Source organism: Sapajus apella, unplaced genomic scaffold (assembly GCF_009761245.1).
Source record: "Sapajus apella isolate SASKATOON/1434 unplaced genomic scaffold, GSC_monkey_1.0 scaffold59, whole genome shotgun sequence".
In the NCBI taxonomy this organism is placed as follows: Eukaryota; Metazoa; Chordata; class Mammalia; order Primates; family Cebidae; genus Sapajus; species Sapajus apella.
The window spans coordinates 474,427-496,887 of record NW_022436999.1 but is presented as its reverse complement, the minus strand read 5'-3'; the positions used below and the strand labels follow the sequence as shown (position 1 = coordinate 496,887).

Here is a 22,461-nt window from a genome sequence, read left to right as displayed (position 1 = left end):
CACAGACAGACAAGAGGCATTCCAAACCCCAGAGCATGAATAAAGGAACAAAACGGCCTGACATTTGAGAAGAGATATAAAGAGTTAAGCTAGCACAGGGGAGTGAGAAATAACACCAAGCTAATAAACACTTTAGAGAGCTCAACAATGGCGAACAAACACTTTTCAGAGAGCAACCAAAATCCCAGGCGATGATTCTCAGCCTTCTTGTGGTAGGAGCCAATAACTGGCTCCGTCCAACCTCCTGGTCACTTAGATCAGGGAAAAGAGGAGAGACGGGGAAATGCAAATATCGGCTGCCTCCGTACAGGTCATTATCTTTTCCTTTTTGAAAGACAATGGTGAGCGGACCAAGGACAACTCTTCCCAGAGAGAAGGCCTCAGTGTTGGAGCTCCTCAGGCCCTGGAGAGGAGAGGTGGGCAAGGCGCGGGGGCACCTCCTGCTCTGCTGTTCAGGTTCTGTCCAGATGACGACAGCAGGTGAGAGGGCAAGGGTCTGTCACACTAAAGGCTTGCACCTTGGAAGTGAGCAAAAATTCAAGAAGATGCTGAAGGCTGAATTGCATACCCTCCGCACTCCCAAATCCCTACGTTGAAAGCATAACCCACGGTACCTCAGACGGTGACTAGGTTTGGAGGCAGGGTCCTTAAAGAGGTAAAGTTAAAATGAGCCTGTTAGGATAGACTCTAGTATCCAATCTGGTAGGTGTCCTTATGAGAAGAGGAAATGTGGACACAAAAGCAGACGCCAGGGCACACGTGTGCAGAAGGACGACTGTGCGAGGGGACAGTGAGAGGGCAGCATCTGCAAGCCAAGCAGAGGAAATCAGCCCTGCCGGCGCCGTGACCTTGGACCTCCAGCCTCCAGAACTGCAAGAAAATTAATTTCTGTGGTTTAAGCCACCCTGTCTGTGGGATTTTGTTATAAGAACCCTAGCAAACCCATAAAGAAGGCAGTGTTACAAGGGGAAAGTGGAGTGGAGGTTAAGGGAGACCCCACACTAATCCGAAGAATGGTCTTGGCCGTAGGTGTGTTCATTACTTCAAGTATTTGGTGAAGGTGGCCAGTGGACATGGGTTGACTGAGTTGATGACTAACATGTATCCTCGAATCCTAGAGCCTGAGTACTTTTAAAGGTCTGAGCCCTTTCACTGCATGGAGTTGTTCACTTTCAGAATACCTGCCACCAACTCTTTTTGTCTGAACAAAATGAAAAACATATGGCCTGTCCGCAAATATCCTTCACTGTGAGATCTCAGTGTGGTCCACATCTTCAAGCAGGCTCTAAAGATTCCATTATCCCATTTCCATGCTGAGATTTCTGCAGGTGCAGAGACCACAAGGGATGTTCTAGAGGAAAGCCAAGTGGAAAATGCTAAGCCCCTTTTGGATTCCCTAATTCATACTTGGAAGTTCAGGTAGGAAAGAACAGAAATGGAAACACAAATCTTCAGGATCATTTTGGGTCTTAAGAGCCCAACATCCCAAACAACAAATCCATGCAGATCACATTTTCCATTTGAGTGCTGACGCAGAGAACACGGGGTCTCCAGGCAGCGTTTCTAAGGCAGAAGAGCCCTGTGCCAAAACTGTGACCCCTTCCCTGCTACAACAAAACCTCAGCAATAGTTAAGAACACTCTAAGGCTCTTAGTGAGCAAGCAGGCATTCTGAACGTCTCTCTGAACTGACACACCCAAGAGCTATGCCCAACCCAGTCTGAGTGACTCTTCAGAAGCTGAGGGACAAGAGTTGTGGGTCTGGCATCTGACGGTGGCCAGGTAAGGGCTTTCTCTTCTGCTGAATACTCACCTTCCTTCCTCTTGTTGCAGAGCTGGGTGTGTGAGCCCTGCTCTTGCTAAGCCTGGGGTTGGGCTGAGCCGCAGGGCAGCTGGCTGGCTGGCTGAAAGGGCCAACCCACTCCAGTATATTGAGACTGCTCAGCAGTTGCTACCAGAAGATGCCAGCAGTGAGAAAAAGGAACAAGGGACACTCCCCAGCCTGCCTACCCCACTTCTTCACTGCCCCAACCTAACAAGTAGGCACTCACGCCTGTGGTTCTCATTTCTGTGGTTGGGTGGGGACCGAGTCTCCTGGTCTTGGGCTTCATCTCCCTCCTCGCTGGCCAGGTGAGTGTGAGCGTAGTGGTAGCTGAGCCCCGGCCGGTTCTTGTAGCGCTTGCCACAGACTAGACAGGAAAAGAGGAAGAAAGCGAGAGATGCAAATATTAGCAACCTGTGCAGACACCGCCATCGTTCTCCCATGCAGTGACCCCCATCCACCCATCCCAGAGCCAGGCTTCCCTTAAAACTGTCTCCCACCCCAACGCCCCTTTCCCCTGCCCAGCAGAACCAACACCCTCATAACACGGCTCATGGAAGGAAAACCGTAAAAATAAAACATGAAGTTTTACGTTGGAGTGCTGTGTAAGCACTCCACCATTTCTAGCTGTGAGACCCAGGGCAAGTCACTTGACCACTCTGTGCCTCAGTTTCCTCAGAGCTAAAATGGGAATAATAACAGTACTTACCTCATGGGGTTACTGCGATAAGTTAATCTCTATGCAAAGTACTTAAAACAGTGTCAGGCATGTTGTAAGGGTAATTGTTAGGATGTTGAATTCAAAGAGCACTGGGAATCTACCCAATCCAACATCCCATGACACAGATGAGGCAAGTGAGACCCAGCAATACCAGGTGACTTGCCCGGGAACACATAGCTAATGTGGCAGAGCCACCAGAACTCATGTCTCCTGGGTTCCTGTGCACTGCCCCTTCCACCACTCCGCCACCCCATGGTTGGCCACTGTAAACAGTAGAAAAGTTTTATCTGGGTAACACTTTTGATGTCTCATCCAGTGATTTTGTTCCAGAAACACATGCTCCACTTACACCATAAATGCCATGGAGTTAAGGCATCCTTGGTGGGTGTAGTCACCAAGAGCTTGTGCCCCTGATGCCCCAGGGCAGCCAAATCTGTAAAAGGTGCTCTCACAAGTACTACCTCTCAAGTGGGGCAGTTTGGGAGAAGGGCAGGGAGCAATAGAAATCTGGCTTCTTGGAGTCAAGAAGAAAGGGCAGCAGTTCTGCTGGTTAGATGCTCAGTTCCTGGGACACAGAAGTCTGGCTAAATGACTCCAGGCCACACTACCACCCTCAACCTCCCCGCATAGAGTTCATTATCTCAACCCCTGGGGGGACAGCATTGCTGGGAGCAGAAACCTTGAGAGTCTTCACGGTGAAACGTCCATGCCAACCTTCTACACTTGTCCCCAGCCTGGATCCCCATCAGAGCAAACCAACCTGTACTGCTGGAGTGCTTGAAAGTTACAAATTCTAAAAGACTTCTCCCTTGTGCTGACATGACCGCGTCCTACAAGGAAGCATAAATGCTTCACGAGGTAGGAAGAGCACAACTTCAGCATCTGACCCGGGTTCAAATCCCAGTTCCAGCTGCTGAGGCTCACTGGCTGTGAACTCTGAGGTTCAGTGGCTGTTCCTAAGATTATAGAGAAGGGCTGTTGGCCAGTCATCTTATCCAACACCTTTATTCCTTCTGATAGAGTTTCTCTTTCTACCAGATTCTCTTGGGATTTTTCAGTAGACAAACAATGGCCAAGATAATGTCATCTCTTCTTCCCCATATTTACATAAACGATTTTATCTTAGCTTAGATCATTTGTAAGAATCACCAAAACAATATTTTTAAATGGCAAAAGCAAGCATTTCCAATTTTAATGGAGCAGATTTAGTGCTTTGCTGTTTAGAATGATGTATCTGGCTAATTTTTCGTCTTTACCAAATCTAAGTAGCTCCTCTTGTTCCTGTCACAGAGTTTATCACAGGAAATTTATCAACTGCTTCAGCAGCTACCATGATATGGCTCTCCTTTAGTTTGTTTATAAGATAAATTATGTTGATGTCCTAATATTTCCAATTATTGAACCATTCTTGCATTCCTAGAAAGCACTCCATTTGGTCAGAGTATATTGTTCATTTGATATGCTGCTGCATCCTGTTTTCTGACAGTGCATCTTGAATCTGCGCTGAGACTTCAGCTCAATCTATAATTTCTGGACTATCTTTTATCAGGTTTCAATTTTATGGTCATGTTGATTTCTAAAAATGAATTGAAGAGTTTTGCTGTGTGAAATTGGACAAACTGTAGCTCTGTGCCTTTTATCTGAAAATGAGGATAACAGTACTTATCTTGAAGGATGGGTAAAGGGATTATAAATAGCATTTGTAAAGCAGCTCTCTCAATACCCAGCACATAATAGATGCTCAATAAATGGTAAGTGAGGGGCAAGGGTTGTCAGCATTGTTTGCCACATCTTAATTACTGGACCTTCCTGAAAAGAGGGACTTTGACCCTTGCCTCATATTATAAAATCTGGCAATTGGTTGGACTTCCTTGATAAGGCCAGATGAGAGTCTGAAATTCAAGTTGGTGACCTAGTAACTATAAATTCAAGGCCGAAAGTTTAGCTCCCACTTATAAGTGAAAACATATGGTATCTGATTTTCTGCTTCTGCATTAATTCACTTAGGATAATGGCCTCCAGCTGCATCCATGTGCAAAGGACATGATTCTGTTCTTTTTTATGGCTGTGTAATATTCCATGGTATATACTAAACACTGGGTACACACAGACATGAAAATGGAAACAGTAGATACTGCAGACTCCAAAACAGGGAAGAGAAGGAAGAGGGCAAGGCTTGAAAAACTACCTATTGGGTAGTATGTTCACTATTTGGGTGACGGGTTTAATAGAAGCCCAAATCTTAACATTATGCAATATAGGCATGTAATAAACCTGAATCTAAAATAATAATAAATTAAAATAAATAGGCCTATCATTGACTACTTACATTTATATATTCTCTCTTCTTCTCTCTCATAAATATTACAAAAAATAAAATAAAATGATATTATGCATCTCAATTCCATGTTACTCAGGAAGCCAGACCCAAAAAAAGCCCCCGAGGTGCACTCTGAGTCTGCTTGTGGCTTTTTCTATTTAACCTTTTAGATGATCTGAAGTTAATACACAGCAAATTTACGGGGTCATTGCATATAAATCCATTTAGTCACCAAGCATACTGTTAGTAAGGAATAAACATTTATTAAAAGTAACGATAATAATATCAGTATTTACACAAGGAGGCCTCAGCCACCTCTGCAGATCCCCAGTATAAACTCATAGCATTTCATTTGTGCCATTTTGTTATGTCAATCATCACTGTTGCTTAATCACACAATTTCTGGATCTTAATGGTCATTTGGTCTATCTAGAGAAATGTTTTATTCCCGTTAACTCTAGAAGCCTGTTCTGGACACTACTGATAGGAAACTCACTACCATTCAGAGCAGGTATTTCTCCTTTAGACTCCTTGAATTATGGTTATGTCTGCACTGAAGGACCTCTCTTAAGGACAGTTTCACATCAATTTCATCTTGATATCAACAACTCCACCTTATATGTTGACATATACATACTACGCATTCAAAACATATTTGCTGAGTGGCTGTTGAAGGAATACAGAACCACTTTGTGGGAAAGCCAGGAGTTGGGGGAAGAGACAAGCTTGTAGAATTTAATCCTTCTATCCACATTAAGCTCAGACTCATTGTTATTAAAAATCTACAAAACCAAACCTAAGCAAAACGCTCCCTCTCTCTTTCCCCAACATGGTAGAAAGTAATCATACTTAGAGCAAATCCTTTTGCTAGAACAGAGATTCTCAAAGAGTAGTCCCCAAACCAGCACACCATCAACATCTCCTGGCCACCTGTTAGAGATGCAAATTCTTGGACTCCACCGCAGACTGACTGAATCAGAAACACTGGGGGTGGGGCCCAGCAATCTAGGTTTTTTTAAAGCCCTCTAGGTGATTCTGATGCACACTAAAGTTTGAGAACCACTGAGCTAGAAGACTAGACCTATTTTCGGCTTGACTCCACCCACCCTATGTCCACCTGCCCTTCTAGACGGATGGCCGTGGCAGGCAGGGGCAGGGCAGGCAGCCCTGAGGCCTGTGTTCAGTTATCAGTAGAATCAGGACCAGACAGTACATGGAGTTCCTGGAAGCCAGGCTTCTTCACGAAGAGGCCCCTGGATGGAGCTCCATTTCTAACCGTGTGCTTGTACTATGTCACTCTTTCATCATCAGGTCTTCAAGAAATATTTATTAAACACCTACTATGTGCCCCACCCTGTGGCACAAGGGGGACAAAGATGAACAAGCCCCAGACCCCTCCGTGGAGGAGGTCGCAGTCTAGCACAGATCTGCATGTAAACAAGCCAGGGAGAGGAAGGTTGGAAACAGTGTGAGCCCCTGTCAGGCAAAGGGGCACATCAAAGAGGGGCCAGGAAACTGGCTTGAGTGAGTGGGGTAGCTTCCCAGGGAAGGAGCCCCTGATGTGAGCAGGACTTCAGCAGGCAAAGCAGGCCCAAAGCACATGCAGCCATCACCTCTGCGAGCTGCGGGAAGTCTAACAAAAGTGGAGAGGAGGAGCGGGGTGAATGTGAGGGGGACTAACAGGAGAGGAAGCTGAGCAGGGCTTTATCCCGACAGCGGGACAGCCAGGGAAGGATTTTATCCTGAGGACCAACTTAAGCAGATTTATGTGTTAGAAATACTGCTTAAGATTGTAGGGCAGAAGATGGATTTGAAAGTGGCGAAGGGTTATTTTAATTGCTTACCTGTGAAACAATGAGGACTTATGCATGGAGGGGAAAAATGGGGTGGGAGAGAGTTAAAGAGAGAATCTGGTGGAAGAGGGAGTGAGCAAGAAAGCAAGGAAGAACCTGGAAAGACTAACATGGCCTTCCTGGCCATGCCCCACCCAGCCCTGTCCACCTCTCCAGCCTCTTCTGACACCAGGGTCCGCCCCCTGCACAGCCCTCCTGCTCGTTGGCCTTTTCATTTATTATAGATTTTTCTTCCCACCACAGAGTCTTCGCACAAGCTCTTTCCTCTGCTGAGAATGGCCCCATCCCCAATTTGCCTGATTAAGATCTAATCATCCTTCTGATCTCAGTTCAAATGTCCTCCCCCAGGGACGTCTTTCCAATCAAAATTAGAACCTTAGTTCTTTTGCCTTCCTAGGACTAATCACGTGTCAATACAGACAGTCCGCAATTTACAGTGGTTTGACTTTTGATTTTTCAACTTTACAATCATAGAACCACATTTTACAGATCCATACAACTGTTCTGTTTTTCAGTACAGTATTCAGTAAATTACAGAGATATTCAATGCTTTATTATAAAATAGGCTTTGTGTTAGATGATGTTGCCCAACTGTAGGCTAATGTACGTGTTCAAAGTATGCTAGGGCTGGGTGCAGTGGCTCACACCTGTAATCCCAGCACTTTGTGGGGCCGAGGTGGGAGGATCCCTTGAGCCCAGGAGTTGAAGACCAGTCTGTGTGATATGGTAAAACCCTATCTCTACAAAAAATACAAAAATTAGCCAGGCGTGGTGGTACGCACCTACAGTCCCAGCTACACAGGAGGCTGTGTGGGAAAATGACTGGAGCTCAGGAAGCAGAGGTTGCAGTGAGCTAAGATCACACCACTGCACTCCAGCCTGGGTGACAGACAAAGACCCTGCCTTGAAAAATAAAATGAAAAAGCAGGCTAGGCTAAGCTATGACATTTGGCAGGTTAGGCGTATGAAATGCATTTTTGACTCAGGATATTTTCAACTTCTGATGGATCTGACGGGACATAGCCCCACCGTAAGAGGATGAGCATCTGTGTGCATCTCTCCCACGGGCAGCAAGTGTGGCAGGCCCCATGTGTCCACAGGTGCTGTGTCCCGATGACCAGCACAGGGCCTCGCTTGCGGCAGGTGCTCAGTATCAGCTAGGGAAAGCAAAGAAGATGCCCAGTTTTCTGACTTGGGCATCTGGGTAGCAGGATGAAGGAGGAAAACAGATTTAAAGAAGGGAGAGAAAGAGTTCAGTTCACCTGAAGCTGGGGAAAGAGACATAGATTTTGGAGTTGGCAGGGTGGCAATGGGTGTTATGGGTATGGGGGAGAGTGCCAAGAGAGATTGTGGAGAGAGAAAAGAGGTGCTTACACAGGATAGAACTGAGAAAACACCAGGATCTTAAGAGACTGATGGAGAAAGAGAAACTGTACAAATCTATTTAGAAAGGGTCGAGTGTGGCAGCTCACCCTTATAATCCCAGCACTTTGGGAGGATCACTTGAAGCAAGAAGTTCAACACCAGCCTGGGCAACATAACAAGGCCCCATCTCTACGAAAAAAAAAAATTCAAAATTAGCCAGGTAGCATGCACCTGTAGTTCCAGCTACTCAGGAGGCTGAGGTGGGAGGATCACTTGAGCCCAGGAGGTCGAGGCTGCAGGGAGTCATGATCCTGCCACTGCACTCCAGCCTGGGTGACAGAGAGAGATTCTGTCTCAAAAAAAAAAAAAATTAATAATTGTTAAGAAAGGCTCACACAGGAGTGAGCAACATAAGCCAAGAGAATAGAGTTTCAAGATGACAGTAACAATGACGCCACCAGTCACAGCTCCTGCCAACAGCTATTGAGTGTTTGCCATGCGCCAGGCCCATTCCAAGTGCTTCAAGTAAATCAGCTCACAGCAACCTGCATCCCCGTGTTAAAGAAAGATGAGGAGATTCTGCACCGAGGCAGAGCCACAGTAATAAGTCAGATTCGTGAGAAGGGTCAAGAAGGTTGAGACTGAGAGACCACTGGATTTGGCAATTGGGAAGTTGCCTTACCAACAAGAGAATCCGCAAAGTCGTGGAGCACAGCTGCAGGGTGCCCCGAGAAATGAGGAAGTGCTGACGGGGCCAGCTGTGCAGGGGAGGAAAGAGGGAGGCTGTCGGGTGGAGGGGAGCTTGGGGTCAGAGGACACAAGGGTGGAGCCTGCGTGTTACCACGCTAGCTTCTGGCTCCCAACCCCTAGTCCCTCAAATGATTTCATCACAGGGACAAGATGAACAGCGAAGACTTCCAAGATTTATTTTGATTGGATTGTATCAGGATCAAACTGCTTCGTTGCAATGGAAAGAAACATCTTGAAATCCTGCTTTGACTGTCTTAGTAATGACAGCACTGTTTCTCCTTCTATGTTTAATCATGTCTTCCTGTCACTGCAAGCAGCATGGGCCAGCTTCGTGAGCCTGTGACCTGTGTGTCTAGTTTGGGTCCGAGTTCGGAAAGGCCCCACGCTTGGTTTAATGCCCTGCTGCTGCCATCTTGAGATTCTTCATATTTATTGAACAAGGGCCCCCGCACTTCCATTTTGCAGTGGACCCTACAAATCATGCAGCAGCTTCTAGAAACCTTCCGGAATCAGAGTGGAGCTCTGAGACTAAGTTACTCTAAATCGCTGACCTGATAGTACGAGAGCTGCCAAGGTGAACCCGGGTCCCCACCGGCCCTGAGTCAGGCATAAAATTCCCTTCTGAGATAACCTTGAATGTCTGGTCAGAGTGCTCAGCCGCTCAGGAGTCATCATCTCAGTGCCATCAGCCACTCAGGCCTGGCTTCTAGATCACCTCTGCCCTCAGAGAGGCAGAATCTGTAGCAGGTAAGTGGGCAGGCTCGATCTGAGCTGCCTGGGTTCTAGTCCCAGCTCTGCTGTTGACTGTGTGATCTTGGACAAGTTCCTGATCCTCTCTGGGCCTCAGCATCCTCTCTGTAAAACAAGGTTGATGATGACAGCACGCCTACTCCCAGCAGTGAGACCCATGTGAGAGAATGCATTCAAAACAATGCCCAGCTCATCGGAGGTCGAGGCTGTTCTCAGCTGCTCTCATCACCACTGCAGTCAAAGTGGCCCAACAAAGAGACTAAACCCCAAGGTGGGGAGTTATTTCTCCTCTGAAGTCTGGTGTGGAATACAAGGAAAAGGGGGTGGGAAAAGAAACATTTTGAAAATAAAATACTGAAACCATCTGCTCTCCTTTTATCATGTCGGCATTCTCACTCTGGAAATATCCGTCGTGCGGAATGAGCCTGAGCCCCAGGAGCGCTGAAGCAGCAGAGCGGGCCTTGCCCCATCTTCCCACTCCAGTCTCCTTCCCTGGGGGCAAGCGCTTTTGCATCAGGCATCTCTGAAGCCACCACCCCTGGGACCAGGCAGCCCTGCCTGCGCACGACCTAAGGTCCTTCTTTTCACCTTGGCAAGCATGCACCTGGAGTTTGTGTTCCTGGCACGGTGCACATGGAGAGCAGCGGCTGTGACAATAAGGGAGGTCCAGCTTGCCTTCTCTCTCTCCTTCCCCCTGGGGCGGATCCATCTGTCAAGCTGCAGAAGGAGTGTTTGCCCACTTCCCAATCCAGAACTGGATTCTGCAGGCAGGACCTCCTGTCTGGAGTTACAAATGCCTTCAGTGCTGCTCCAAAATATTTACTGCATGCCCCCTGCCCCCTTCAATCCCACCCCACTCACTCCTAGTCTGGGTGGGGGGGTGGGGGGAGGGAAGGGGAGGAGGAGGAATCAGGGGCAGTTTTTGTGAACAAAGGCTCTGCAGCAGACAGCAGAATCCTTCCTGCCGGGGAGAAGCGGCAGCCTTCCCCACTGATAACTTAATGACTCTGGCACATTTTCATCAGCCCAACTTGGAGCACGCAGTGGGTATCTGAGCCAGTGGTTTCCAAGAGACTGAAAGCAGTGACTGAAGGCAATTACAGGATGAGCGTCCCAGAGACAAAGCCTGGGCCCCGGGAGTCACCAGCCAGTCACCAGCCGCACCTCATTCCCAGCTCTACCCCGTGGCACTGACATACAACCCTGAGGATACCACTTCCTTCTCTCTGCAGCTGGACTTCCTCATCTGTCACCCAGACCGCGCCGTGCCCATCATCTGCCATCAGGCAGCACCCATTCTCATGCAGAATCTCACAGCTCAGGAGGCAAGGATCCTTATTCCGCAGATGAGGAAACTGAGTCTGGGGGCGTTTAAGCAATTCTCTGGATGGCACAGCCAGAATTTGAGCCCTGATCTATCTGCCTTTGAAGCACACAACTGAAAAGTATGCTGATGAGTCTCTCTTTGGCACTGCCTCCCTCCCCACCTGCCCCAAGGGTCTGGGGCTGACAGGCGTGGCCTGCTCCCATGACTTGCTCTCAGCAAGAAGGAGGCAACAGCAGGAGAATGGGGGCAGGGGGTGGGGGATGGGAAGAGGAACATGTGGGGACTTGGGCCCTGCCCTGCTTGGCCACTGTGCTATACAGGGGCTATAGAGGGCCCTCCTCCAAGACTCCAGCCCCGCCTGGCTCTGGGAACCCCGTGTCTGCCCTGCTCCTTGGAGCTGGGGATAGGGAAGGCTCCCCGCTCTCCCTGTCAGCACCTTCATCTCACCCACAGCTTCATAATCACTCTGGCATCACATTCCCTTACATGCAGCCCTCCTGAGTGGAATCCCACGTCCTGCCAGAAACCATTTTGATGCATATTCACCCCCTAGCAGACTGGTTCATAGAAGTTTGGGGCCACCAACGTCTCCCAAAAACCCTCCGTCTTCAATCTGCAGAACCATCTGGGGGATGGAGGAATTCCTACAACCGATTCCCTCAAGCGGGGAGAAGCCGAACTGAGAAAAGCCTGGTGAGACTCCCAGATACAAATTCAGATCGGGATAAAGCCCAGGAGATGCTTCCAAAAGCCACCTGCTCAGGCTGGGTGTGCAGGGTGCAGCTGTCCATCCCACAGCCACTTCAACTGCCCAGGCTTTTCTCAAAAGCCAACAGCGGATCCACAGAGCTCAATGTGCTACAAGTCAAGGCTTCAAGATTGGTCCAGGACCTGCGATATTTAGGCCCACCCCTGTTTAAGTGAAAAGAAGCCCCTTTGGGCAAGTCCAGGGTTCCAGCGCCCAGGTGGGCTTCTCCTCCCTCCCCTGCCCTTGAGGCTCAGAGGCCAGCAGAGTTGGTGGCCTTCTAGAGACCCAGGGTCTGATACTAGCACCCTTGGACAAATTCATACCCTTTTCTGGGTCTTGATTTTCTTTTTTTTTTTTTTTTTTTTTTTAAGACAGAGTCTCACTCTGTTACCCAGTCTGGAGTACAATGGCGCAATCCTGACTCACTGCAACCTCCGCCTCCAGGGTTCAAGCGATTCTTCTGCCTCAGCCTCCTAAGTAGCAGGGATTACAGGTGTGCGCCATCACGTCTAGCTAATTTTTGTATTTTTAGTAGAGACAGGGTTTCACCATGTTGGTCAGGCTGGTCTCAGACTCCTGACCTTGTGATCCACCTGCCTCAGCCTCCCAAAGTGCTGGGATTACAGGCATGAGCCACTGTGCCAGGCCTTGATTTTCTTAACTGCGGAATATGGGGGTTGAACCAAATGATCTCTAAGTCCTCTGCATTCCAGCACTTCACAACTCTCTGTACGTCCTGAAGCTATTATTGCCTCAACTATGATAGGAAAATGATGAGGCTCCCAGGGGCTGGCTACGCCCACCTCCCCCCGATCCCACTCTGCACAGTTGGCAGTTCCCATGGCTTCATACCTTCTTTCAGGCCACCCTGGATGCTTATTTTAAACTGAATTCCTTTGGATGGAAACACAGGGGGCTGGGGGTAGGTGTGGAGTGAAGCATTCTGATTTTTCACAGCCATATTCCTTGGGGCCTGGCAGTGACCCAGGATCTATCAAACTCCAGTGACCCAAAAGCCCAGTGTCTTCATCAAGGGAGAGTGTCCTGCTTATTTTAGGAATTTACTAGATGTGAGGAAGAGCAGAGACGAGCAACTAGACTCTCGTTTCAACATATTCTATCACCTGATTCTGGATCCTCAGCAGGGAAACGCAGAAACCTCTAAAACCAAAGCACGTGTTACAGGAACGTTTCCTGCCTGCTGAGAAGCAGGGTAACAGAATGCAGGTGAACTCTGGGGTCTGCCTTCTTGGGTCAGCTAATTTGCAATGTGACCTTGGGCAAACTACTCAATCTCTCTAAGCCTAGGTTTCCTTGTCTGTAGAATGAGGGCAATTTATTGTAGCTCATGAGGGGGGTAGTGAGAACTGCAGTTCATCTTGGTACAGCGCTCAGCCCAGTACCTGGCACACAGCACATGTTCCACAAACACCAGCTAATTTTGATCATTCATGTAACTTGATCAGATGACTTCCTTAGACGCTGACAACTCCAGCACAGAACGCAACTGGGGCCCGGCTTCGGTGTTAAATGAGTATCTTTTCTAGATTTGGCATAAAGAAAATAAACATTTATTGAGGCTATGTACGAACCAAGCAGGGAGCTAATTGTTTGTACACATTGTCTCATTTAACCTTCTTGGAAACCCGATAAGGTTAATATTATTGTCCTCACCTAACAGACCAAAAAACCAAGGCTCAAGGAGGTTTTGTGATTTGCCTCAGGCCGTGGCTAGGAAGTGACGTGGTAAAGATTCAGATCCTGGCCTTCTGACTCCACAGCCGCCTTCTTCCAACGGCATCCTTACAGGGCAGTGTGTTTGATCCCTGATTCTAGTGAGTCCTATGTTAGCATGCCCTTAATTAGCTTCAGTTAAGAATGACATCGAATTGTTTTCAATATTACAAAAAAAAATAATTTAAATAATAAATGTCATTGTCAACATTTCTGGAGAAGGTAAAAACAGAAAGGTCAAAAATCAGACCCGATTCCTCTATGCTGAGGCAGCCCTCAGATGTCTGGGAATCTTGCTAGTGTCCTCTCTCTCGACATCTCTGTACACCTCGCATGCTGGGACGTCAGTGCGGCCTCGATTTCAAGCAGGCTTTATTTGTGAGTCCCAGGCTATCCAGTATGATTTGCCACCCCTGCCTGAGGTAGGCCTTCTTCCACCTACAATGTCAGTGTAAGTCCCTCAGTTCCTTTGAGTAAACAACAAATGTCCATTAGCATCTGTTAGATGTTTCTGCCTGGATTTCCTGCCATTTCCACAAACACATATGTCAGTTTCATCACTCTCCCAAAATTACTTCCCCCCTTTAGAATATTCCAGTTAAGCCTCCCCTTGTGTCTCAACAACTCAAGTGTAAGATGTCAAGAGTCATCATTGCCACCTCCCTCTCTCCTCTCTCCTGCTCTCCACACCCTGTCCATCATCTGCCAGGTTCTGTGAATTTCGCTTTCATTAAGCCTTCCTTGCCTGCCCCGTCCATTTCATCCCTGCTATCACCGCCCTCCAGATTTCACGTCTTCTCCTAGCTGACTAGAAAAGACTCTTCTCGGTCATCAGGCTTCAGCCTTTCCTCCCTGAACACCGAACCCTACAGACCAACCTTTCTAATGATGTCCCCAGGATTGCCATGAATTACCTCTGACCATGCAGGCCAACGTCTAAGCCAGCGGTCCCCAACACCCCAGGCTACAGACTGAAATCTGGGCTGCACAGCAGGAGGTGAGTGGCAGGTGGGCGCACAAAACTTCATCTGTATTTGCAGCTGCTCCCCATCGCTCGCATTACCACCTGAGCTCCGTCTGCTGTGAGATCAGATTAGATCTCACGTTAAATTCTCATAGGAGCACGAATGCTATTGTGAACTGCCCAAGTAAGGGATCTAGGTGGCCCACTCCTTATGAGAAGCTAATGCCTGATGATCTGTCACTGTCTCCCATCACCCCCAGATGGGACCGTCTAGTTGCAGGAAAACAAGCTCAGGGTTCCCACTAATTCTACATTATGGTGAGCTGTAGAATTATTTCATTATATATTACAATGTAATAATTATAGAAATAAAGTACACAATAAGTGTAATGTGCTCAAATCATCCCAAAACCTGCCCCCACCCCTGGTCTGTGAAAGAATTTTCTTCTATGAAACCAGTTCCTGGTGCCAAAAAGCTTGGGTACTGTGGCTCAACGCACCTCAGCCTGACGTTCCCAGCAATCCTGGTCTAACTCTGAGGCCCTAGTCTCCCTATCCACATGCTCTGGGTTAGTCGAGCTGATCCATCTTCTGTCCTGGTATGCACATCCCACATTCCCTTCTGCAGACATTCAACAGTTTGGAAGCACCACTGTGCTGGGGCTGGGCTGCAAGTTGATTCTGGCCTGGGCCCTGCCCTCAGCAGGCTCACAGTCCAGCCTGAGGGAGCAGAGAAACAAAGTGTCATCACACACTGTGGGAGACAGCCTGGGAGGTATGCACAAGGTACCAGCAGCTTCCAGAAAGGGGGAGTGATAGTGTGTGTGGCAGGGGAGGGAAGGAGACTGAGTGAGAGGAAAAAAAGAGAGAGAGAAGAATGACTGGGATCAAATCCTGGCTCTGCCATTTATCCACTGTGTGACCTCAGGAAAGTGAATTAATCCCTTCTCTCCCCAGTTGCCTTATGGGTTGAAGAGTTAATATAGATGAAGCTAATAGAATATTCCAGGTCCATAATATAAGTCAACAAACTTCAGCATTATCATTATTACATCTTCCCCCTGCCCCTGGACACACCATCCATCCCTGGGAGCCAGCATCAATTCCATGCATGTGCCCTAAGGGCCTTCTTGGCATCCTGGGGCCACATCCTCTGACCCGCAGCCCTTCTTCATGTGACCACTCCCTCCTCTGTTCCCTCAGTGCACACTGTCCCCTCCATGAAATACCGCCCGGCAGTGTGCTATCTCCTGCGACATCAGCCTTTCTCCTTCCAGGTATATTGAAGAAAGAGAAAATCAGAAGACCAAGGTGGGAGAAACCTTTGCAAAGCATGTGCCACGTGCAAAGCTTTTTACATACATCATCGCAGTCAGCTTTCCCAGCGCGCCCCATCCCCACCGCACGCCCGGGGACACAGAGTCTCCCAGCAGCCAAATGACTTTCTTGATGTCACAGATAACAAGCAGCAGAGCCACTCCACAATCAGGGCACATCCTGCTTCACCCAGCTCTCTGCAGCCTCGCAGACCCACCAGGCTCCTTGCTTTCCTCTACTCCCCGCCATGACTCAAAATAAGAGAGATCAAAGGCCGTGTACCAGGCCCTGCAGCCTCACAGCTGTGCTTGTAGGAAACAGTAAAGCATCATGCAAAGGTATGGCTGGAAAGCTGGAACAGTGCTTTCAATAGTCAACAGATTTCAGGCCGTCTAAACATCTCACAGTAGAACATTGAGCAAATTAGGAGACATGGCCATAAGCCGTGGCACAGCTGCATCATGGAACAGTACACAGCCCTAAACACGATGTTATAAAAATGTGTGTATTACAGAAAGATGTTCCTGAGGTATCACTGAGTGGGGCAGAGGGGCATTAAAATGGTACGTATCATTTATTAGTTGTCTCGTGTGTGTGTGTGTGTGTGTGTGTGTGTGTGTGTGTGTGTGTGTGTGTAGAGAGAGAGAGAGAGAAAGAATTCTAGAATGGAATACAGCAAAACAAAATGTCAGTTATATCTGAGGAGTGAGATTATGGGTGACTTATTTTTCCCTCTTTTTTTTTTTTGAGACAGCGTCTCGCTCTGTCACCCAGGCTAGAGTGCAATGGCACGATCTCAGCTCACTGCAATCTCTGTTTTGCATATCCGTAATTTCTGATTCTTCTGCAATGAACAAATACTATTTCCATAGAAAAGTTATTTTTAAAAATAACAAAAAGCACCTCTACAAACGTTAATATCTACCCTATTATGGGTCATCCACACAGTAACAGGAATTGTCACAAAGTCTGCATCAAGAAACAGTTAGTGGAGAACAAGGTTGTGACTGAAGAGAAAGGAACTCCAGAGGGTATGGGTCACAGCCCAGAGAAGGCAGGTGTAGGGAAGGAGGTTAATGCCAAAATGCGAACCCTAGAGGAGAGGAGGCAGAGATAGGAGGGTCTAGGTACGCAAAGAGAAACCCCACCCTCTCCCCAGCCCTGCCTCTGCCCAGCCCTGCCGAGCACCTGCAACCTGCATCCACGACACACCGGTATTTAAATATTTAAACTGACCCAGCTTTGCTGGAACGGACACACTCAATCTCCAGGGATCAATCCCATGCCACAAGCCCCACTCCACAAATCAAGTTTCTGGGGACACCGAGCCTTTCCTACCCTTCCCCATCCCACCCCCATCCAAGGACCTGCAAGACAACTGAGTGATGAGCCCGGCTTCCCTTCAGCGACAAAAGCAGCGAGCCTGAAGGCCGCATTATTGGCTTTTTCACTGCAGCTTGAAGCTAAAAGCACGTGAGTCTTAAAGAATATGGGCCTTAATGCCCTCAAAAAAAATTTTTTTTAGCAAAACTGCAAGAGTCATCTAACTCTCCCTGCTGCACTCAGGTAGGGGTAAAACCAGCGTCGTTTGAAGGAGGTTGAGGTCAAGCAGATTTTCTGGGACTGCCTTGGGTTCAAGCTTTTGTCTGTCCAATCCATGAATCCACCCCTCCCATCGCACCTCTTGGCCTGTGGCACAGTTTCCCGTGATATTCCCCAATCCGCTGCTCCCTTCCCGTCCTCCAGACATCTTGCCTCCCAGTAAACAGCGTCATTGTTAAGCTGCTGCCCGGGAGGAAAGGTGCCACCGTAGGGGAAAGGAGTGGAGATCAGGGCAGTCTGGGGACCCAAGGAAGGAGCCACTCCCTCATTGACAAAGGAGGAAACCAGTGCCACAGAGATTGCAGTGTAAACAAGAGCTAGACCTCCAGCCTGCTCCTCCCTTCAGCCTGATACCCTTCTCTCTGAGGTACACCACCGCCAAGAAGCAAGGGACTTTGGGACGGGAAGAGACCTTAGACCCTATTCTGATACTACCCCAACTGGGTATGGCTGCACACACCCCAGCTGGGTTCCAGAAGGGAGGCAACAGGGCGAACTGGCCACACAATGGAAGATACATATCGTGGGGTGGAGGCAATAGAGAACAAAGACTTTGCTGATCCAGACATTGCCTGGAGAGGACCCACCTCTGGTGTGTGACACCGGGCATGACTCAGAAGTGAGCCATGCTTCCAGGAGGGCTTCAGCCACATCTATTCGCCTTTCGTCACTCATCTAGCCTAATGCCCTAGTTCGGGGGCAGAGATTTTAATCGATTTAAATTGAAAAGGCTGGAAATCATACAATTCATTCCATTCCACTTCAATGGTAATTACTACCTGACGCCAACTCGCCAGCCCTGATGCCTAGATATTGCCTGTCAACGGCGGCCAGGGCTTCACCTCATAAATAACGTGTGCATGCTCATTAATTAACTTTGAAAACGTTTTTTTCTCAGGCCTCAAGAGAACCAAACTCTAGGGTAGGAGGGCATACGTCAGGGGCAGTTAGGATGGAAGGTGTCCTAGGTCTGACTGTTCTAGGGTCGAGGATGCTGGGATCATATCCCAGTGTCCACGTCATAGATCCCAGCTGTGCGGCCACGGACAAGGCCCTTCACCTCTCTGAGCCTCAGTTTCTTCATGGTAAAATAAGGTCGAGTGTCCCTGCCTCTCAAGGTTGGTGTGGGGTGTGGGGGTTTACAGAGATAACCCGTGTGACATGCTTAGCCTAGTGCTCTACACACCCTAAGCACCCACTCACAGGAATTAAGACCGTGATTCAGAAAACACTTCAAGGAAAAAAGAAAACTTCCCACATGGCTTCCCTTGAGTCTAGCAAAAGGGCACATGCCTGCTTTGCTCCTCCCTGCATGGCTAATGCTCAGAGACAAAATGTTCTCCCTGAACATCACACCGTCATCACCAGTTTCTTTTCTGTGATGTTTCTTGAACAAAGAAAATGGAAAAGTGGGTCTCTCATCAGGAGTCTGCTCCAATGGCGCTAACAGAAAAATGCAGGCTTGGGAGCAGTTAGGAAGAGAAGAGGCAAATTCTCAAATGACTGTTCAAACTCTCTAGTAGCCCAAACCCAAGGATTTCTTCCACATACCTGTCCCCAGTTACCATCCCGCCTATAAAATGGGGCTAAGGATACTGCCAGGATTTAAAGCGACTAAGTGAATTAAAAATCAAGTGCTGGATTGCTGAGTTGTATGTCAATGTGGAATAAATGGAAAGAATAGGTTCTAAGGAGACCAACTAAAACACTGAGGCAAGCCAGTGGCAACCTGCCTGGAGAATTCCTGGAGACTCCAGAATGTCCAGATGCAAAGAGCAGGGAATAACAAGAGCTGAGCAGTCTGGAGCCAGAAGCCTTCACGTTTAAATGAAGCCTTGTCACTGTCAAAAGCCAGAAGACACAAGAATCCCCCCGAAGAGCGCTCAGAAAATGCAGGCCCCTTGGCCTTCCCTCCAGCGATTCTGATACAGGAGATCTGATGTGGGGCCCGGGAATCTGAATTCTAAGAAGCAACTAGGCATGGCTATGCAGATGGCCCAGGCCTACACTTTCACAAACACCAACAGCCTTTTCCACAGTGGCCTATTCATTTGCTTTCTTTGTACGTAAGGAACACTTTTCCTTAGGCAAGAGATTAAAAGGGAAGAAACAGAACTTTAATCCTTAAGCTTGGTAAACTTTCAAGGTAATTAAAAGAGATTGGTTGCTTGCTGGAAAACAAAGTATTCCTACTCCCATACACCACAGATTGGGTAAAACATAAATCATATTCAGATGATTTAACGTTTCTCTGAGATGGAAGAAATTCAATGACTGAGTGAAAGGCATCAGGCAAACTCTCCATCACCTGGAGTTAGCAGCCACCATATTCCAGCCACCCACTTTGAAAGGGAGGCTTGTACCAAGAACACAATAGGACAGCTATATTCAGGGATGCATTCCAGAAAGGGTTAAACAAATCACATCTGCAAGATAGCTATTACCACCCCACATAAAGCCAGAAAGGGGCTGGGGTCCAAGGTGATCTAATGTTTTCATAAATAACTCCAAAGATGGAGTGGGAATTATGCAAATCACACCATAGACGATACAAAACTGGCAGGGATGGCAAATCTGTGCAGAATGAAATTTAACTACTGGGCAATGTCTTTAAATTTGCCTTTATTGAATCTTGTATATTGAAGTCACATATTATTGGATCTGTTTATTGAGACTCGATGGGACCAAACGCAGGGTGATTTATGGAAGAAGGAATAATCAAATGCGTAAGTAGAAAAGAGCATGCACCTGGAGAGGCATTGGCACCGGGGCTAGGACGGGCTCTGACTAGAAGTCGTTGAGAGGGCGGATAGGGTGAGGGGTGGCCAGAGACTTCTGTCTTCTACAGACACTGGGCCGTGCTAACAGCTGCTCATAAGGTAAATAAGAAATACGTCTATTGCTCTGTGAGCCACCTGGACTTGATGCTACTTCCAATAGGAGTGCCATGCTGTCAGCCTGGAGGGAAATTCCGAGCAGGGTGCCACAGGGACTAGGGGGTGGGGCCCCAGGGCAACCAAGAACCCATGTTCAGGAGGCCTCCCAAATGGACCAAGGCCTAATGTGCCTATTCGTTGGGAAAAGATGCGCAAACGACAAGGGGACCTGTAGGAGAGAACATCTTCAGCTCCTGTTAAGGAAAAACACTCATTCAAAGCACAGCTGGCATCATGGAAGAAAGGGCAGCTTATGGTAACACCATCCCTGGGGACGCTCGAGGAGGCGGCCAGACACCTCTCTACTTAGGATGCATTAGAGATTATTAAAAGCACTCCTTGCCCAGTTTGGGGGTGGGGGGGGGTGGGCCTCGTGACCTCTCCAAAGGTCATTTCTATCCCAAAGGATCACATGTCTGAAGGGCACCAGATAAAAATAAAGTCTATTAATCACCGAGCTGCCACACAATTTCCTAAGAGAGCCAGAACAGGGAAGGGCAATCGACGGTGGCCCCTGCTCCACCGAGGGAGGGACAGGGAGGCAGCACGCATGCGGGCAGAGCCAAGAAAGCAGCGGCTGAGACTTCCAGAAAGCATTCCCCACTGTCAGGCCTCCCAGGCACTACAGGGCACACAGGAGGCGGGAGAGGAGAGCCCCAAAACAAAGCCACAGGGGCTCAGGAGACAGCGCTTGATGCAAGCACTTTGTGCAGAAAGAGGGGTGCCCGGTCAGAGAGGGACCCCCACAAAGGCACTGCATAGCGATGATCCACAAGGAGGCAGAAGTCAGAGGTAAAGGTGAGAGGAGAGGAACTGGGAAGGGTGAAGTCAGAGAAAAGGGCACACAGGCGTGCGTGTCTGGGAATCCATGGGATTACGATTGGCTGGGAATCCAGTGAAAGCTGTAGAGATAGAGCAGAGGGAAATCCCACCATCTATGGCAGCAGACAATCACATAAGAAAATAAAGCTTTTTAAAAGAGGAACAAAGGGCTGGGCACAGTGGTTCGCCCCTGTAATCCCAGCACTTTGGGAGGCCAAGACAGGAGGATCGCTTGAAACAGAGTTCAAGACCAGCCTGGGCAAGACCCCACGTCCACAGAAAATTTTAAAAACATAGCCATGCGTAGTCCCAGCTACTGGGTATGCTGAAGCAGGGGGATTGCTTGAGTCAGGACGCCAAGGCTGTAGTGAGTTATAATCCTATGATTGCACCATTGTACTCCAGCCTGGGTGACAAAGTGAGAGCCTCTCTAAAAAAAATTAAACAAAAATAATAGAGTAGTAATGCCCCAGTTCCAAAGCAGTTGTTGGCATTCTTGACAGAGGGGCCGGCCAAGGCAAACACAGCTGGAAAGGCCAAGGGAGTCTGAGGGCCCTCCCCAGCCCATGGCCTAGAGCCAGCCTCTCAAGGGTCAGCATGCTTGGGCCTCTACATATCAGACCAAAATGGAATGCCATGTAGGAAGCAAGAACCAGGCCAAGGCATCAGACCCCATGCTCTGTTCCCTCCACATCCTGGACTGAAAATGCTTTGGGGTGGAGACATTACCTGTAGTAGTCTCAGGAATGGCATCTGCACGGAGTATCATGCAGCCAAATGGGGGTCATGGAGTTTGAGTTCTTCTAGCAAAATGTTCTCCAAACAGCCGTCACCCCATCAGACACAGAACAACTTTTTGAAATCAAAAGAGGCCAGTGAAGGGGGAGAAAAATGGCACCACCCCCAGCGTGCCTCCTGGGCCCCCTCTCACCTCGCTCTCTCCCTGCCTTCATGGAGACTGCAGACCTGGCGAGATGGGTGGGATGCCCAGAGGGAGCCCCATGCCAGGGTCTGGCCTCGACTTTCACTGCCATCCTCACTGCAGCCCCTTCCCTCCTCTGGTGAAGCTCTGCATCCTCCGAGAGGAGAAGACGGCAAGCGAAGATCCTTAGGAGTGTGGTGGTGAGAGCTGGCCTCCCATAGAATGAGCAAACGGTACCCAGTACAGTGAGAAGATGACTAGGTCACAGGTTTTCAATCCGCCACCCAGTGCTCTGCCGTCTGGAGCTGACCACATCCCTCCCCAAGCTGCAGGTTTCCCAAGGTCCACCCACTGCCCTGGCTCCCTCAGACCTCCCTTCCGTGGGCTCCCTAGCTCTGTCTGCAGTCCCTAAACCCAGGAGCAAGCCAGGCAGTCACTTGTCCAAAAGATGTTTCTGAAGCAAGCAAGAAAGGCTGGAGATGGATCGAGGGTCATTTATTAAAGTAAGT

At 48.5% G+C, this 22,461-nt stretch overlaps 1 protein-coding gene across 5 annotated transcripts in view; it reads right to left on the bottom strand.

The window, feature by feature from the left end:
• DPF3 (double PHD fingers 3) overlaps positions 1–22,461 on the bottom strand; it is a 281,327-nt gene that overhangs the window by 77,669 nt on the left and 181,197 nt on the right. For all 5 annotated transcript variants that reach the window (XR_004259059.1, XR_004259056.1, XR_004259057.1 and 2 more), the window contains exon 7: positions 2,051–2,188. Coding sequence is in view for 1 of the 5 variants with exons in the window: in XM_032245698.1 (XP_032101589.1) it covers positions 2,051–2,188 (138 nt within the window). In the remaining 4 variants the exon portion in view is untranslated. The remainder of the gene's footprint in view (positions 1–2,050; positions 2,189–22,461) is intronic.